Source organism: Hemibagrus wyckioides, linkage group LG14 (assembly GCF_019097595.1).
Source record: "Hemibagrus wyckioides isolate EC202008001 linkage group LG14, SWU_Hwy_1.0, whole genome shotgun sequence".
Classification (NCBI taxonomy): Eukaryota; Metazoa; Chordata; class Actinopteri; order Siluriformes; family Bagridae; genus Hemibagrus; species Hemibagrus wyckioides.
The window spans coordinates 14,292,511-14,312,088 of record NC_080723.1 but is presented as its reverse complement, the minus strand read 5'-3'; the positions used below and the strand labels follow the sequence as shown (position 1 = coordinate 14,312,088).

The 19,578-nt window shown below is 39.9% G+C and overlaps 1 protein-coding gene across 3 annotated transcripts in view; it reads left to right on the top strand.

The window, feature by feature from the left end:
- Positions 1 to 19,578, top strand: part of brsk2a (BR serine/threonine kinase 2a) — a 217,844-nt gene that overhangs the window by 160,006 nt on the left and 38,260 nt on the right. For 2 of the 3 annotated variants that reach the window (XM_058408321.1, XM_058408322.1), the window contains exons 5-12: positions 1,117 to 1,233; positions 6,712 to 6,745; positions 7,259 to 7,327; positions 9,140 to 9,286; positions 11,770 to 11,801; positions 13,938 to 14,102; positions 14,796 to 14,893; positions 17,217 to 17,367. In XM_058408321.1, the coding sequence (XP_058264304.1) occupies positions 1,117 to 1,233; positions 6,712 to 6,745; positions 7,259 to 7,327; positions 9,140 to 9,286; positions 11,770 to 11,801; positions 13,938 to 14,102; positions 14,796 to 14,893; positions 17,217 to 17,367 (813 nt within the window). Of the gene's footprint in view, positions 1 to 1,116; positions 1,234 to 6,711; positions 6,746 to 7,258; positions 7,328 to 9,139; positions 9,287 to 11,769; positions 11,802 to 13,937; positions 14,103 to 14,795; positions 14,894 to 17,216; positions 17,368 to 18,367; positions 18,434 to 19,578 lie in introns of all 3 variants that reach the window. The other variant, XM_058408320.1, reaches the window with a different exon arrangement.

Below are 19,578 nucleotides of genomic sequence, written 5' to 3'. Positions count from 1 at the left end.
GCATGTGAGTGTGTGACTGTGTCCTGTGATGGCACTCCAATTTGTGACCTGAGACCGCTGGGATAGACTCCAGGCTCCCTTCGACCCTGTGTGGAATAATCATTTCAGAAAAAGGATGGATGGATGGATGTGGAGTGTATTGGCTAAATGTTAAATGTGAGGCTCCTTTAAGAGGGTTAATGATGGTGAGGGGTGTGATAGTTCTTCCTCGAGGAAGGGGGTGTGAATATAAACTATATAGAAAGTGCTAACTGGTGTCTGTGTTTGGTTTAGTTATTGTGTTATTAAAAGGGGTTAAAATCTACCGCTGTCTACTCCTGCTTTCAGTATTCTACAGGATGGATGGATGGATGAATGGATGGATGTTGCTATAAACCATATTGTACTATCCAAGTCAGATTCCTCAAATTGTTAAAACAAAGATAACACACAAAATGAAAAACTTGCTGTTTTTAGAATGTCTCGCTACTATACCATAAGCAAGTTTGTTAGCATTACAATTACCATAATTCTCAGTAAAATAGTATTTTTTTTCCAGAAAGTGCTGGAATCAATTCCAAGAACAGCATCTTTTGTTTAATGGGTGTTTTGTTTTTAATTGATGTTTCTCATTATGGCAAAAATCCATCGATGTGTACTTAACAAGTGAACATCAATTTCAGTTGTTCTGCATACTTCCTGAGTAAATAAAGCAACAGACCTGAGGATAATGTTATTATTGCTGACAGTTTAGCTTTGTGTCTTCATGCCTTTGCATTGTTTTGAATCCAGGCAGGTAGAGAGAGATGCACATGACTGATCCTCAGGGGAAATGTGGGCACTTTAGTAGATTAGGAAACCTTTCCATTTTATTCACATACACGGCAAATGCACACAAACTACACAAATACCTGTTGCAAAGACAGCCACTGGAAAAAAAAAAGAATGTAGAGAGTGTGTTGTGTAAGACGTGCATTTATTTTAAATGTACTCTTCTTGTGCATACTGAGCACGCTGAGAAGGAGGCATTGAGGATCTTGATGGCCAGCGGCGGAAAAGATTCCTAGTAATGCTTCTTACAGCCGGCATCCTGTGACATCCGTTGTTTTGTTGTGTTTTGTTTTGTTTTTTTCTCAGCCACCGGGACCTGAAACCTGAGAACCTGCTGCTAGACGAGAAGAACAACATCAGGATAGCAGACTTCGGCATGGCCTCGTTGCAGGTGGGAGACAGCCTCCTGGAAACTAGCTGTGGGTGAGTAACACTGTGTACTAAGTAGCACTCGGAAGTGACTAGCATTTGTCCAGTGACTGCCAACAATCAATTATGGATAATCTTATTGATTGTGTACTTAAGGTACTCTATCTGCTTGACATATGCTGCAGTCTTATTTACAAAATGTCAGTCTTATTGGTGACTGTGTCGGGTGTTGTTTTTCTCAGTTAATGTCTGGAGAATATTCAAAATACGTGTTTTATCAACACCCTTTCTCTGTGTCGCTCGTCTTTCCCTCTCATAATACGCTGAAATGAACAGATAGCTGTCTCTCTCGTTACTTGCCAGGAGGTCTGGCTTTTAAAAGAATTGAGCTGTTATTAAAACCTCTCCTCCATTTAGCTTTGCTCAAATATGGTCAGAATCCTACGACGTAGACTGTAGACTGTGGTTTCAGATGAAGCAAAGAGACACAAGCTTTCTTTTTCTTATCTCTGTACTTTCTGTACAGCTCCAATTACAGAAAGTAACAATAAAGTACAAGCGGTGGTTCGGATCAGGGTTTGTATATTCGTGAAACACGTCTCCTCCAGCCAGTTGGAAGAAAAGAGAGAACAGATGAATTGATTAAAGATGTCTGTTATAATGTATGAGGTGTTTCAGACCTGCAATAATTCCAGAATTTCGAAGATACCAGGATTTGCACTACTAGATTCAGGCTTCATTTCAGGCTTTTAGAATCCAATTTTTTCCAGCCTGGAAATGCATCTTGTCTTTAAAAGGCAACTCATGTATTCTCAACAAAGCTACTATCACCATGTAAGCAACAGAACGGCTTTAAAAATAACAAATGGACCCTTTAATAGTAGGGATGTAACCGTATATATATGAATACATCAACAGCCACTTGCAGTGACAGGACAAAGATATAAAGAAGAAAATGTTTAATATTATGTACTGAATATTAATATTTTTTGCAGTAAACAAATGACTAAATATATAAAAACCAATGAATAGGGTGAGTGAGTCATGGCTGCACACATCGTCTCACCGAATCACACTTTACACATAGAGCGCATTTGTCATGATTGATTTGAGTTGCTGTTGGCAGAAAAGAGAAAAAACGGATTATTTAACCAGCCGTCAATATTGCTTTCAAATATGGGAGGACACACTGTGCTCTTGGCAACCTAATATAATAAAAGTTTTAGAACAATTAACATTTTTGGGCTATTATTTAAACTACTAAACTACTAACGTGCCAGTAAAGCCGGCATTTCCAAACAGCTAGAATGAAATAAATATCATATCGCGTCTTATCAAACTGGTCAAAGAATTGTGAGTAAGAATTGTGATCTCATTCATGCCCAGCCTCCAGATAATTATATAAAAGGAGACGCCGCTTCTGCTGTTCTTCAGGCACCGCTGCACAGCACGGCAATCAGAATGACTCAGCATTTGCATAATCATACATGCACGTAGTTAAAAATACATTCTTACACTCGCCCTCCTGAGCCCCGCTATTTGTGGTACGTTATTGCACATCGTGAAGCATTTATAGAGCCGTGAAAGCTGCAGACGTCACGATATTATACGTTAAGGAGAGTAAAGCTGATGTCATCTTGTGACTCATCGGTTACTCCTCCTTCGAGATAATGCCAGTGTCCGTGATATCGGCTCACTGTAACAGCTGAAAACTCAGTAGATGTAGACATATAAATGTAGTGTCTTCGTTTTGACCACAAGTATGTATTTTGAGCTGGAAAAAAATGGAGAGTTCTCTGAAGGCACTCCCTTATCATTCCACTGCATTGTGGGTGATGAAACTGTGCTGGGGATTCTTGAGAGATCTGGCGTGTTTGGAGTGACACCTCATTCTGAGAATACAACAGGATTAATTAAATCTGCACTACAGGTGTGACTGATAGCCCTAGTTTATGGTATGTCCGCCTTTTGGGCTTTAAATGAGTTTGATAGCACTTAGCTAATGGGTTTTAGGATCTGGGCTGCAATATTGTCTCTAAACATGGAAGTATTTGGAGAGAGAGAGAGAGAGAGTGGGGTCTCATTTTCGCCCAGTCAGCAATATGTAAATATGTTTTGACTGCACAGCTCACTTTCTCAATCAATACTGCTAAGACCTTACACTTTAATTCCACTACATCTACAGTTAGATTGCAATCATACTGCTGTATTGCCTGTAATGTGCTAATCAGCTCGTTACCACTTGATTACAAATTGTTCGTCGTGTTAATTCTATGGAAAAGACAATACTTTATCCCAGTGCTTTCCTCCAAATTCTGCCAAGTTGCTAATCCGTTATTGCACAGTAGATACTAGCTGGAGAGGGTTAAAGGTTACCAGTAGCTTGCATGCCAACAATTAGCTCTCGCTGCAGCGAGTAATGTTATCCTTCCCACCCAGAGAACACCAGTTGTACTCTCTTGGTCTTGGATATTTTCGGCATTGTCTGGATTTTAAACATGAGATCTGTTATAGCCGAGGCTCAGACTTTATCTCTGACTCAGCAGGAGAGATGCCAACTTCAGCAGGAAGGAAACTGATTAGGTTGTTATTGATTTTATTGTACTTTTATATTTCTGACTTCGAGACCTTTGTAGGAATTCCAAAGTACATGTACTAGTGTGCTTGTAAATGGCAAATGAAGTGTCTCGATATAATACAGCAGTGAGCTGTTGGAAATGTTCCTGCTCTACACAGCTCAATCTGGAGCAAAGAACAAAGTGACAAGATTTGTGACACATTGAGGACCTTTAACATGTAATGTTTTGAGATTGGCTAATGTCATCTGCGTTTTTCTCTGAAAGATCACTATATATCCAGATATACAGTAATCCTGGCCTTCTAACACATCCGAGTGCCAACAGGTTCAGAGACAAACTACTATTTAAATCTCATGCTCATTACCAAGCCACACGTATCTGATCCTTTGTAGTGACAAGTCAATGAAAACTCCTTACTTTTTTCCTGTTGTTGTTGTTGATGATGGCTGCTATGTAAATGAAAGAGGAAATGAGCTCTAGCAAATAGCTTGGGAAGGATTAATGCGGTGATACTCTGCCCTACAGGCGTTCCCTCAAAAACCCTTGTTCATTCTCATAATGCCCCTGTATTTATCTCAATTTTCATTTCATATCTGACAGAAATATGGGGGAAAGTTTAACTTCTCAAATATTCCCATTCGTATATATAAAAGGAAAGTGTTTAACCAGACTGTGATCGTTGAGTCCTGCAAATGCCAAACCGCTCAAAGCCCGGCTGTTTAAAGGTAATTATAGTGACAACATATCAAAGGCAGCATGACTGGGCTTTACAACACTAACACAAAACAGAATACAGAGAACATTTCAAAGCTGGAGAATTGCAAACCAAGTGTCTTTTTATAAAATGGATAGTTTGGGTTCTAAAATCTGATTTGCATTCAAAACTGTCTCAATATCCGTGTAACAGTGGAACTGAACATCCGTGTAACAGTGGAACTGAACATCCGTGTAACAGTGGAACTGAACATCCGTGTAACAGTGGAACTGAACATCCGTGTAACAGTGGAACTGAACATCCGTGTAACAGTGGAACTGAATTTTGTATTAATGCACCAGTTTTTATTCCAATAAAACCACTACACTTTACCTTACTGTTCTGTCCAAAGAGTACTCTAGGGTGAGTCTCAATCCGGCGACTAATTCAGTAGACAGGGCACTGATCAGAGAGTCAGACATTTTAAGAGCTCTCTCTCTCTCTCTCTCTCTCACTCTCTCTCTCTCTCACTCTCTACCCCCCTTTCTCTCTCTCTCTCTCTCTCCCCCCTTTCTCTCTCTCTCTCTCTCTCTCTCTCTCACTCTCTACCCCCTTTCTCTCTCTCTCTCTTTCCCCCCTTTTCTCTCTCTCTCTCTACCCCCCCTTTTCTCTCTTTCTCTCTCTCTCTCCCCCTCTCTCTCTCTCTCTCTCTCTACCCCACTCTCTTGTTCTCTTCTTCTCCCTCTCTATCTCAATCACAAGATCCTTCCATCTCTGTGATACAACACAAAAAACCAGGGAGCATCGATGCTCACTTTGTTGCCTTACTGGAAATGGCATCAAATTTTCCGAGGCGTCTCAGATCGAAAGAAAATGACAAGCTCAGCTCTCGTCTCAGCTTCGTCTTCATTTACAAATGTAAATAGCTTGTGATCATTGCTGTAGCTCTGAAATGAGTACTAGCGTTAACGATTTTTTAACTTTTTTATTTGTCGTCATATACAATGTGTCTACACGATCCTGCTTGAAGTACCATGACAGAGACACATTTGATTAAGCTAACACATTTCTAAGTCATATTGGAACGTAAATATTTAATATGTTTGGTTTTTTGACTGATGTAGAAATTAGAATGTCACAGGAAATTGAGACATCAGTGTCTCGATGTGTAGTGAGCCACAGTCCTTAACTCCAGTGCCTCAACTTGTGTACACTATATACTGATTCACCAACTAGGGAGCTAGGGAGATGATTGGTGCCCCTACCTAAACTTTGTCTATTATGTTGCCTAGCAACCAAAATTTTACTGTATACCGACTACGAAATGACGTGAGACTGCGTTGGAATAACATTAGTACAGAATTAAATAATTGATTCATTCTGTCATGGAGTCTGTCGTATTAATATTGTCGATATTTATGAATGCAGTAAGAATGCATACTCTCTTGTGACTTATTACTTTAATAACATTGTCATTAGAGACTTAACTACTGTTTGGACATATGGTTTCCAGATATATGTGTGTTTAGTAATGACCGATTTACACAGGGGCAGAATCTCTTTTCCTACAAGATATAATGTAATGTCGATTATTTTGTAATCATTTGTGTGCAAGAGCAGTTCTGTTAAAAATCCTGACACGATGGGTTCAGACGTAAATCCCAGAGATACTTCAGCAATAATAAAATTCCGTCACCTCCCACTGTAAAACTAATCTATTTGAAATAGGGCAGTAGTGTCTTTCTTCATTAGAAATGTAGCGGGAGCTCTTTCTGATCTGGAGGAAATATTTTTGCCGTTGCTTTGCTGACTAGGTGTAGCTAATGTTGAATCTATTTGTATAATGAGACATCACTTGCGAGCACAAGCTTACATTAGCATAACCTTCTGCTTATGTGTGTGTGAAGTTGTTGAGGATGTCAGCTGGTGCGTTTGTTATCGTGAGCCTTGACAGCTTGCCAGGAACTCACACATTATCGTTATTTCTCCTGAAAGGGTCTGGCAGAAATCTGTCTAATGAAAGCATCTTTTTCTCGTAGTGTTAACAGGATCCGATCAGTAGAGCACCAGGAATCCGGGACATGCGTTTTTTATTTAAGACAGATAGATGATCTGTGAACATGGCAACGCATAATAAAGGATCCATCCGGACATTCTGTTCATTGTTAGGCTCTGCAGCAGGCTTACAACGATCACATCCTGCTAGCTGATATGAAAAAAGCTAAACACGTGATTTATGGCATCTCCTTCACTCAACAGGTCACCTCACTACGCCTGTCCTGAAGTCATCCGGGTGAGTGGAGTGAGCGTGTGTGTGTGTGTGTTTGTGTTATACTGCATATATGTCTTTTTTATTTAATCTATCTATCTATCTATCTATCTATCTATCTATCTATCTATCTATCTATCTATCTATCTATCTGTCTGTCTGTCTGTCTGTCTGTCTGTCTGTCTGTCTGTCTATCTATCTATCTATCTATCTATCTATCTATCTTTAATATATATATAATAATAATAATAATATAATTAAACTAATTGAACTACAGAAATACTAAGTATTTTCATTTATTTAATCATTCAAATGTAAAATATATTGTTTTAATAATAATAAAATAATTTCAATGTTAATTACTATTATTATTACATACATTTTGAAATTAACTTATTGATTTAAATCAATAAAACAAAACCTCAAAAATTGGTAATATTTATTATATATAATATTTATTATTATTTCTGTTATATCTTTTTTTTTTCTTTTTTGGAAAGCTGTAGGAGTGCCTCTAATCACTCTTTTTTTTCTCAGGGAGAGAAATATGATGGGAGGAAAGCCGATGTATGGAGCTGTGGGGTCATTCTGTTTGCTCTACTGGTGGTGAGTTCTGCTCTCATCAATCTTTAGTACATCATTTCTCCTTAGAATTCTTGAGGTCAATTGAATCTCAGTGGACTCATGGACTGGTGTCCAACCCATCCAGGGTTTTCTGTCTCATGTTTCCCTGATGGCATACAGATCTACTGACGTTTTTTATTATGGAAATATAAAATACATTACTTTGTAAATTGTGAAAGTTTCTATATTTTTTATTGAATGTTTTTTAATTAGTGTTAAATCTATAATGAACTCAGATATTGAGCTAATTTGTGAATTGCTAAGGAGAGCCTCCTTACCTCCTTGCATTAAGAAGTCTTCTGCACAGTTATTGTTTTATTGGTATTATTTTTAATGTTGTTAAAGTTTAGTGGTATTAAATCTACACTACTGTTCATGGATAAAGAGCTTTGTGTTCGATGTTTCAGTGCTTTTTAACTTTATAACTTCATGACATATTTCTAATGAAGGATTTCCAAAAGGGTAAACAGTTAAACTCCTGTTTAAACTCTTTCCTTTCTTTTCCTTCTCTTCCTGTCATTTTCTTTCTTTTCTTTCTGTTCCTTTCCTTCCCTGCCCCAACTTAGCATTTCCCTTCTCTTTCCATCTTTTCCTGCCAGTTTTTCTCATTTTCCCCTATTCTTTCCTTTCTTTTTGTTTGTTCTTTCCTTTCCCTTTCCCTTCCCTTTCCTTGCAGACAATTCCTTTCCTTTCCTTTCCTTTCCTTTCCTTTCCTTTCCTTTCCTTTCCTTTCCTTTCCTTTCCTTTCCTTTTCCTTTTCTTCCTTTCCTTTCCTTTCCTTGCAAACAATTTCTTCCCTTCCCTTCCCTTCCTTTCCCTTCCTTTCCTTTCCTTTCCTTTCCTTTCCTTTCCTTTCCTTTCCTTTCCTTTCCTTTCCTTTCCTTTCCTTTCCTTTCTCTTTCCCCTTCCTATTTCCTTTCCTTCACATTTCCTTTCCCTTCTTCTCTTTCCACTAAAGATTTAGATCTGATGGAACCTATATGTTTGATTACATGCTGCTGATGGTGGCTCCTCAAATAAACAGATCGACTCTATGAAGAATAATCCTAAAAAAAATAAATCCTACCTGCTTGTGCCACTGAGATTTGTGTGTACACAATCTACCCAGCTGCCTGATTTTATCGTTCTCTGCATTCCGTTACCTCTCCTAAGGTCGATTTCTCTAAATGGGATTTTACGTGAGCAGAAATGTGCAGGAAAAAAGGGAAAGGGTGTGTTGGGAGCTGCATATGTGGCATAGGCACTGAGCTCAGTCGGTTAAAACACTATTTGTCTGATTGTGTTTGACAGCTTCTCTCCCCTGTAGTTAGGTCGCTTTCTGATCATCAGTTATATGAGCTTGGCGTAGCCACGCAGCAGCTATTCATCACACACACACGTCTGTAGGGTGTCAGTGCCACTGATGAACTACTCACTTAACAAGAGCTGTGCCAGGCTAAGCTAATTGTGCCATTCTTTGCGATTTCAGAAAGGGGCTTAGCACAAGAGACTTAGACGTCTGAGTTCTGTAGCTTCGCTGCTCGTCACAGATCTTCACTGACTACGCTTCATGTCAGTGACAGCGTTTAAAGTTGAAAACCGTTCGTGTTGTTTTGTAACTTGACATGCATTACATCTCAGACTCGGTGTCTTTAATCATTAGAAATGAAACAGGAGTTGTTTCTGATCTTAGGGAAATCTTTTCTTATTTAGTCTTCTTCTTCTCCAGCGTGCTGATTGATGCCTTAATATTCTCCGCTGACCTAAATTTGACCGTTTATATTCACTGTTTCTCATTTCTGCATTTTCCTGCAGGGAGCTCTGCCGTTTGATGACGATAATTTACGAAACTTGTTAGAAAAAGTGAAGCTGGGGGTGTTCCACATGCCACACTTTATTCCTCCGGATTGCCAGAACCTTCTACGAGGAATGATCGAGGTGGACGCTAGCAAACGGCTTACGGTGAGCTGCTCCTTACCGAATGTCAAACGAGCAAAACACCACAGCTACACAACAGAATATAAATACCTTTTGGGTCCTTACACTTATTTTTTTGCACTCTCGCATCCAGGTCTGAATTTTGATGTCCATTCCCAAGCTGGAGTTGTATGTAAATGGCCTATGGTAATGGATAATTGGGTCATTTACATGTTAATTAGCTTTAAAACGGTGCTGATGGCAGCTTTAATAATGTAATATATGCAGTGTAGTCCTTATACTTCACAGGCATGTAATTATGATTTGTCATGAAAACATAATATGATTAAAAAAGCAAAGTAATTAAGGGTCGTATTACCCAAATACTCAAGTGTAACTTTTAAACACATAATGCATGCAAATGAGAAAACTGTGATTATCATCAAGGGTGGATAAATCTTAAATTCATTAGGAAGCCCACCGGGCAAGTCAAACCTCCAGTGTTAGAATGTTGCCCAGAAACAACTACTTAAATCTATTTAAATTAATGTTTATGTCATTTGGCAGAAGTTTCTATCCATGATATCCATTTTATCCATTTTTATCAATGAATATATCAATACAGGTAATGTAACAAGAAAGCATAGATATCTTTTTTTAATGTATTAATATTAATGTATTGACTAGTGCTAGACTAATCCAGACTAAAACTGGTGGACTTGTTAATTTTGCAGACAGCTTTATCCAAAAACTACTTAAAATTGAGATAAAATGACAGCTGATCAATAGAGTGTTACTGAAGCATCCACAGTGTCTCAATGACAGTCCTTCAGCACACAGTTTCTAATCGCTAGCTCAGAGCCTCATTTAATACAGACTGATGGAAACTAGCGAGTGTATATAGGTGTAACGCCTCCAGAGGGGTTTGATTCTTGAGTTTGTGCTTTCTCCCTGTGACTTGAGGGTTTCCTTTGGATACTCTGATACGTGTGTGTGTGTGTGCCCTGTGATAGACTGATATCCTGATCAGGGTGTGCCCTGTCTCGTGCCTTATGACTCCTGGAATAGGCTCAGGTTCCCCGTAATCCAGTAGGATAAGTGGTGTAGAGGATGGATGAATTGATGGATGGATGGATGGATGGATCATGTTTGCACTCTCTACAAAAAGTCAGCAAGTGTTTTGGCACTGAGATGTGCTGTCCCATAAATAGTTCGTCTTTCTAGTGTCGTTGTTTTCTCTCAGAAAGAGAGTTTAAAGATTAGTGGATGTGTGTAGTGCAGCAGGTGGTGGGATTCAGTGTACAGTGTACATGTGCTCTAACATCAACACCATGCATCTAACATCATCACAGTGCATTATGGTTAAACAATAAAGAAATGATTCTTTTTTTTTGGAAAGTCACATATTGGTTTCTTTGAATCTGAATGCAGTAAATACAGATAGTGATGAGCTGGAAGTTTGATACAGAGCAAGACTCAGATTTGCTTTCCCACTGACCGCTCTGTTTGTATATCACTGTGTATGCTGAGATAAGAGCGTAGCCTCCTGACACACATGCGCACAAACACACACCTTCAATGACTTTCTGACCCTTTGTATCTTGGTGCTACATTTGTATTCCAGCACTTCAGTGTATGCTGAGATCACAGAGCTACACACGGCTGCTTGTCACTGTGTTGTAAGGCCTTGCTGGACACGACACAACTGCTGGACGTATGATGTGTGTTACGTTACTGGAAGATGTCTAGCGGGAATGTTTGAATGAATAAGAGTGTGTCCTCAGTGTATCTCAGTAAAGAAGGTTTTATCTATCAGTGTTAAGGGTTTTCCAGTTTATCCTCCAGATATCCTGTGTGTGTGTGTGTGTGTGTGTGTGTGTGTCAGCCAACTAAACACTATTCTAATATAGACTATATAATATGTGACTGTGGCTCTGTGATCTCGGCATTCACTGAAATGCTTCAAATACAGCAACAAACTTTTCTGGAATTTTCTGGAGCTTGGATTTTAGCACCTATCTTTCCATATTATTACATATTTACTGCACTAAAACTGCACACTTTATTCATAATAAACACACAAATTCTAATCAGTTGCTCAGAGCCTGAACAAGCAAGCCAATACTACTACTACTACTACTACACACATAAGCACGCACACACACACACACACACAAACACACCACTATGACATGTCTGTGTTCTTCAAAATTGCAGTTTATATAAACTGCACTTGCCCCCTTTAGGCGAATGCTGATTGGACATCTTCAGCATTTTTATATTTCACATCATTTGTCACAGCAGCACTTATCATCTCTCTCATTGTCCTGATTAGGTTCTTATTTCAGCTCTTATCTGTGCTCTTTTGTAGCCTCTGCTGTTATCATCAGACCCTTTTGTATCTGGATGCCTTCATTAGCGTGACCTCTCCTGCCCTGTATTTGACTGTCCAGTAATGAATGATGTAATGGAAGATGCTTGAAGATGTGAGGCTGATTTTGCTCTCTTTTTTTTTCTCCCTGTTGCAGTTAGAACAGATCCAGAAGCACACGTGGTATATGTAAGTACATCTCACTGTTTGATTGATTGTGTGTGTGTGTGTGTGTGTGTGTGTGTGGGTGTCAGAGACAACACAGAGACAATAAGAAAATTTGTCAGAAGCCAGAAAATTGATTTGCAACAGTAAAATCAGGTTTCAAACCAATTCTGAAATCACACAGCGTACAATGCAACTTCATGTAAGAGTGGGAGTGTTTTGGGAAATGGATATTCAAGAGAGAGAGAGAGAGAGAGAGAGAGAGAGAGAGAGAGACTGTGTGTGTGTGTGTGTGTTGGGGAGATGGGAGATAAATGGCATAGCTGCCTCATGTCTCCAACAAGGACAAGGATCTGTGGGTCCAGAGGGGGTGTAGCTGTCTGCTCATATGCTCATATCCTGTTGGGTGTGTGTGTGTGTGTGTGTGAGAGAGAGAGAGACAGAGAGAGAGAAAGAGAGAGAGAGAGTGTGTGGTCTCAGCAGTAGGAGATGTGGGTGGTTGACAGGCCTCCCCCTGACTCTGAGCGTCTCTTGGGTCAGAGGCAGTCACACAGCCACCCGGTCCTCCTCTCTACAGACCCCTGAGTCACTCGCAGTTTCAACAGAATACTTATGCTTTTGGCTGCTGGATCACACAGCCATGTTTTCACACAGATGGCAACACTACACACACACAGAACCCACAGATCCAAGAGGTTCTACTGAAGAACTCTATCAGTCATTCCATTAAAACGCGCATTAAAATATGTATATACACCGAAATCCTTTTAAGACTTTTTGCCTCTTTAGCATTGCACTGGAACTACTGTGGAGGTCAACTTTACATACGCCTTTGCAGAATCATAAAAAAATAAAATAAAACTAAAGGAATCATAAAAATTTTTTAATGTAGTTCTGCCCTGAACAAACTATTTCACATAACAGATGTATTATTGTTTAAAGATCTAATTTTTTTCCTTTAGTACTGCCCATCCGAAGCTTCATAAGATATTCCCAGAAGACAAAATAAAAAGACACACCATCCTGTTTAAAAGTTTCCACCCCTCTGGCTCTTAATGCACCATGTCCGCCTCCTTCTTTGAGCAGCAGTGAATGTTTGCAGCTTTTGTATTAGTTGTGTACGAGTCCCTCAGTCGTCTAGATTCTGCAAGGTGTGTGTGAACATATGACCCCAGCTATGTGATATCAGTAGCAAGTAATGGTCACCTAAATCCTTTTCCTAATAGCCTGTCCAAATCATATCTATTTGTATTAAATGCAGTAATATAAAAAATGTCAAATATCAGGAGAAAAGGCTACAGTAGGAGATTACGCTGGTGCAGCAGGTAGTGTTACAGCCTCACAGCTCCAGCGTTGCTTGTTTGCTCATGAGCACGGTTGAGATGTGAGACATTTTGCATGTTCTCTCCTTGATCACATGGATTCACCCACAGGTTCTCCTCCTACCTCCCAATAAACATGACAGTGTGTGGACTGACTCTTCTAATATTACCCCTTGGTTGCAAATGAGTGTGAGGAAGGTGTGTGTGTGTTAGAGAGATAGAATGGCTTCCCATTCAGTGTGTATTCCTGCCTCGCACCCTGACACCAGCTCTGGATCCACCATGAACCTAAACCTAGATAAATTGCCTACTGAAGATGAATGTGAAGAATCTGGATTTACAAATTTAAGCTGAAACTATATTATCTTTCATACAAGTTCCATAATTCTGCTTCTTTGGGAGACTAAGAGGGTGTAATTATACCAAATTGTGTTAAGGAAAAAATGAAGCCCTGTGATAGACCGACATCCTGTCACTATAGGAGCATATGTTCCCTCCTCATGCCCAGGGAGAGGCTCCGGATTGATACCCTGTCCAGGACAGAGTGGTTCATGAAGAGGAAAACATGATGAATATGAATACGGTTGTCCAAGATGACAGAAAGTGTTCTGAAGTACATTGTATTACATGGTTAAAGTTATATTTGAGCGTATTTACAAATATAAGGAAAATGTTTTGCTCTAAAATGTCTTGATAAATGTGAAATCTTTCTTTAACTGTGTCTCTTCTCTGCAAGTTGTACATACTGTAGTATTGAATATATTACTACCGGTTTATTTAGCATTTTGCTCTGTAGTCAGTTGATCAGCACTGCTGTGTGTTTTGTACTGTTTAACAGCGGGGGAAAAAACGAGCCGGAGCCCGAGCAGCCGGTGCCGAGGAAGGTGGCGATCCGCAGCCTGCCATCGGCCGACGACATCGATCCAGACGTGCTGGAGAGCATGCACTCGCTCGGCTGCTTCCGAGACAAGAACAAGCTGATGAAGGACCTGCTGTCAGATGAGTGAGTGGCTCTGCACTGACCTAGACAGTTGACTGCGGCCACATTCTTCAACTTTATACCATGCTAGAACTTTAAACCTCAGATCAAAGTCAGAAATGTGCCCCAGTGTCAGAGAAAGAGATGGAGGAAAAAATGGGAAAAAGAGTCGGTCATGGGATAGAGTGGTGGCTTTCCTCATCCATATAAACCCATTTGCACACATGGATACATGCCATCACACACACACACACACACACACACACACATGGCTTGTCCTTTGGACAAGTCATTTGTCAAACTGCAGTTACATTATGATGGCCATTGAAGCAGTGCTACTGTTATTTCCCTAGCCTCAAGTACCACTATTTACCTCTTCATATCTATTCCTCTGAGGCACTTTCTATATTGTGGAGCTTCATGCTTCTTCTTTTTTTTTTTTATTCGCCAATGTCCCATTTTTGTGCTGTTACTGTGTGTGTGTGTGTGTTCATATATCACATACACCATCCCACAGATGGGGTGTGTATTACAAAAATCAGGGTAAAGGAGGAGAAAATATAATTCTAGGTCACTTTGTCCAAAACAAATGGACATTCACTGCCAATACATCTCTGACTCATGTCCTCAGCTGTAAATGAATGAGCAGTCAGAAGCAGTTAAAGCATGTTTTGGTCTTTCATGTTGGTCTGTTTTCCTTGTCGATTTTTTTTTCAGTGACAACCAGGAGAAAATGATCTATTTCCTGTTGCTGGACCGGAAAGAGAGGTACCCAAGTCATGAAGATCAGAATCTTCCGCCACGCAATGATATAGGTATGTACCATCAGGACCATCTTATTAAAGTATATGAACAGTACTGTAGAATGAATTGCACCAGTCCGGGTGTTTTTATCACTGTTTTAGCAAAAAATATAGTGTAGTATTTCATAACTTGTTGTGTATGTTTAATAGGACCACTTTCACAACCCTGAGCTTTCAAGAGCTTTCAAGAATGTTGTCAGTGATTCATTTCACTTCTAAGAGTTTGCAATCCTCACAACACAATATCACAACCATCCTTCACTGCATCATTCAAACATACATCATAGACTCTATGTTGGTTTATATCTTGTATACACCGATCAGGCATAACATTATGAGCACTGACAGGTAAAGTGAATAACACTGATTATCTCCTCATTTGACAAGGGCCAAATTGTGATGGCTAGATAACTGGAACAGAGCATCTCCAAAACTGCAGCTCTTGTGGGGTGTTCCCGGTCTGTAGTGGTCGGTATCTATCAAAAGTGGTCCAAGGAAGGAACAGTGGTGAACCGGAGACAGTGCCATGGACAGCCAAGGCTCATTGATGCATGTGGGGAGTGAAGGCTGGCCCGTGTGATCCGATCCAACAGATGAGCTATTGTTGCTCAAATTGCTGAAGAAGTTAATGAGTATTTCTATAACTGCTAATGTCCTAGAAGTTTCATGCACAACAGTCTCTAGAGTTGTGAATGGTGCAAAAAAAACAAAACAGATTTATGTGAACAAAAATGCCTTGTTAAGAGAGGTCAATGGACAGACAGGTTTGAGCTGACAGAAAGGCTACAGTAACTTAGTTAACCACTCTGTACAATTGTGGTGAGCAGAAAAGCATCTCCGAATGCACAACATACTGAACCATCAGGCTGATGGACTACAACAGCAGAAGACTGTAATGAAATTACATTTCTGTCAGCCAAAAACAGAAAGCTGAGGCTGCAGTGGGCACAGACTCACCAAAACTGGACAGTTGAAGACTGAACAAATGCAGCCTGGTCTGATGAATCTTGATTTCTGTTGAGGCTCACAGATGGTAGGGTCAGAATTTGGTGCCAACAGCATGAATCCATGGACCCAACCTGCCTTGTGTCAACAGTCCAGGCTGGTGCAGGTGGTGTAATGGATTGGAGAAGGGTTTCTTGGCATGCCTGTTTATACCAATCAATCATCGCTTGACTGCCACAGCCTATTTGAGCATTGTTGCTGATCATGTGCATCCCTTCATGGCCACACTTTACCATCTTCTAATGGTTTCTTCCAGCATAATAATGGACCAAGTCACAAAGCAATGAGTTGAGTGTTCTTCAGTGGCCTTCCTAGTCATCAGATCTGAACCCAGTGGAACACTAGATATCCAATACAACAATAGAAAACATTTGTCAACATGGACCAGAATCTTAAAGGAACATTTCCAAAGAATTGTGGAAACCAAAAGAATTGAGACTGTTTTGAGAGAAATGGGAGGTTTTACCCAGTATACATTTGGTATAGTGTTCCTATTAAAGTGCTAAGTGAGTGTGTATTCTAAATAATTCTGGATTAAGAATAATTGTGGATAGTATTCTTTCTCAGTTTTGCATTTTCCTTCCCTTTATGATTGGTCATTTTGGTCATTCAGTACTCTGGTCTTAGTGAACCACTGCCTGTTATAAATGCTCCAAACAGTTCTAATCTTATGACTGTGTTTCATTTTCATTCTCGTCACGACTTTCTTTACTGATACTTCCTGGTTTCTAATGTTGAAAGAAACCAGCAAGAGTCCAACAAACATCTGCGTAAGGTCTACTGTGTATTGTGAACTAATGATGCAGTATCCAGTTCCATACAGTTGTCTGAGATCGAAAAGGATGCCTTTGTATAAAAGCAGCAATAATTCCTCCCATCATGATTCATTTACTGTGGAATTACATAGCCTGAAATGACACTCTGTACTTTAACCTCGTACTCACTGGATCATTTCAAATCGTTGTCCCGGATTCCAGAAGCCAAACAAACCAAAAACTATCACTGTTAAATTACTTTTGACTTTTGCACTATGTACTCCAGCACTACTTTTGATTTATTAGCCAGAATTTCAATTGCATAGAAAGGCTCACAGTTCTATACACTTTCCTTCTTACTTTGACAGTTTCAAGTTCAGCTTGGTCAAATAAATGTAAGAGATCAGGCTCGGCTGGTCACACAAATCACTTAATTGCAGCGAGCACACTCAACAATGATCAATCTGCGATCAAATGGAGCTGCTGACTGATGCTTTCCAGATCAGTGATCTGTATTGACTGTGCGTTACAATCAACATGCTTCTTTTGGGACACTTCTGCATTTGTGCTTGTAGACCCCCCACGGAAGCGAGTGGACTCCCCCATGTTGAACCGGCACGGGAAGAGAAGACCGGAGCGCAAGTCCATGGAGGTGCTGAGTGTGACCGATGGAGGATCACCAGTGCCAGCGAGGAGAGCCATCGACATGACGCAGCATGGACAGAGGTGCGGCAGAACACAAGCACACGTGTTTTATTTTAAATTACTCACATTGATTGCTCACACACATTCATGACTGATGTGTGATTTATCTCCCCAGTGAAAGGTCCTGCTGAATGTCCAGTCCTTGCTCATCTTACTTCTTTATTATTTTTTTCCCCCCACTCTGTGGCAGGTTTTCAATTCTGCCTTCCCAATCATTCACCTCCTCTTGTCCATTTTCTTGACCACATGCTGTAGGGTATAAACCTCTTATCAGTTATTAATAGCTAGTGCTATTATGTGCTAGTTACAGTTTTGACACCCCAGTACAGGATTTTCTCTCAGCAGGATTTTCTCTCAACAAGCTGTTACTTCATGACTTCATGTAGGTGAACTGTTTATTCTGATCTGTAACATACTGTGTGTTGGAGACCAGGCCAATAGAACACACAGGGAAAAAAGAAGACACTTTCAAGGCAAGACACTACAGGGGTATAGGGTGAAAATTTGAAAACTGCAAATATCACAATTGGTTTTTGCCATTTGATCGTTGATGTTCCAGTATTTTAACATTCATGTAAAATGGCATAATTACATAAGCACTTATATATGGGGATAGATGACATGACATGGTGGGGCAGAATGGGCAAACACCTTTACTTAATGCAGTTTAATATAATGCTATGTAATGTTATGCAGTGGTCAGTATTGGTTTTCTCTTGAGAGTTTTATAGATAAGACTACACAAGAGAAATAAATATAATATTACAAAAGTACAAAAAAGGTGCTATGGAACTAGGGAGATGGAATTTATCCACAAATCTGCAGTGTCTTACCTTTAAACTGGCTGGTTCAATGTCTCTGCCCAGACCATTTATCTAAGTATCCACACACACACACACACACACACAAGCAAGTAACAGTAGTTGTTGTATCAATTTGACCAGCAGGAGCTGAGAATCGGCATTTTGTTGAAGATTGCGTGCAGGCCCTGACTGTGTGTTCACTTTGTCTCCCGCTGTAGTAAAACAATGTTCAGTAAAAGCTTGGATATCTCTGACGCCCCTCTCAAGTGCAGCAAAGAGGAAAGGTACTAACCCCCCCGTCCCCCGTCCCCCTTTCCTTTCTGTTCCTTACTAAACCTTCCACCAAGATGCAGTGTTGCTTTTCCACTTTATCTTTCCGCTCAGCACTTTGTTATTCTTATCACCTTCAACAATCTATAACAAATCCTCAGATTGGCTTTTAATTCTTTTCTTAATGTGTGCTGCTATGCCTTGCTAGATATTCTGAAACTTTACCAGCCCAGGGGGATATCAGCCCATCGTCCTGTCATTTTCTGTGGCCTGTCTCTGCTCATGCTGAGGTGGAACTGTCTCTCTCTCTCTCTCTCTCTCTCTCTCTCTCTCTCTCGCTCTCGCTCTCTCTCTTTCATTTCCCAGCTCATTCCCAGCCTGCCTCTTTCATCACATTCTTTATTCGCACTCAAATGTCAGGATGGGGCTGATGGCAGAAATGAAATTGGGAATTGACTGAAGACGACCTGACCCTAGAATGATACATAAGGCAACCAGGGCTTTTAAAAATTATCATTGAAATGTAATAGAGTGGTAAAAGAGGCAGCTGCATACAAAAAAGGCAGTGGAATGTCAGTGTTTCTTGCTTGCTTATCTCTTGTGTAGACACCATATCTCCTCTGTTTATTAGGCAGATTACTTTTGCCTTGTTTAACTCAATACCATTTATTAAACCTGCAGTTTTGCAGTGGAATGGTAGTTTAATTTAGTTTTAGTGAATAGTTGATGTGTCTGAATTAGTGCTCCAGATCTGGTTCTCTGCAAATGACTCGTGCGTCATGGGCAGTCCATCCCCTTCAGGGTACATCACTAACCCTATCTAGTGCCAGGGGTATAATGAGTGCGCTGGATATTTTCCACTGTGCTTTTGAACCAGGCTACAAAATGGCACAATATGGATTTTAGAGGTTTGATTGGAATAGAACAGACTAAAATAAATTAGAACAGACTAGATGTAATAGAATGAAAATCAGATCAAACACATAAATGTAAAATAAAATGGAATGAAATTGCATGGGAAGAAAGAATAAAATGGCATAAAATAGAATAGAGTTATACACAGAATCTAATGCAGTAGAATAGAATGGAATGTCAGGATAAAACGGAATAGAGTGGAATAACATGGAATAGATTGGGACAGAATAGAATAGAATAGTAA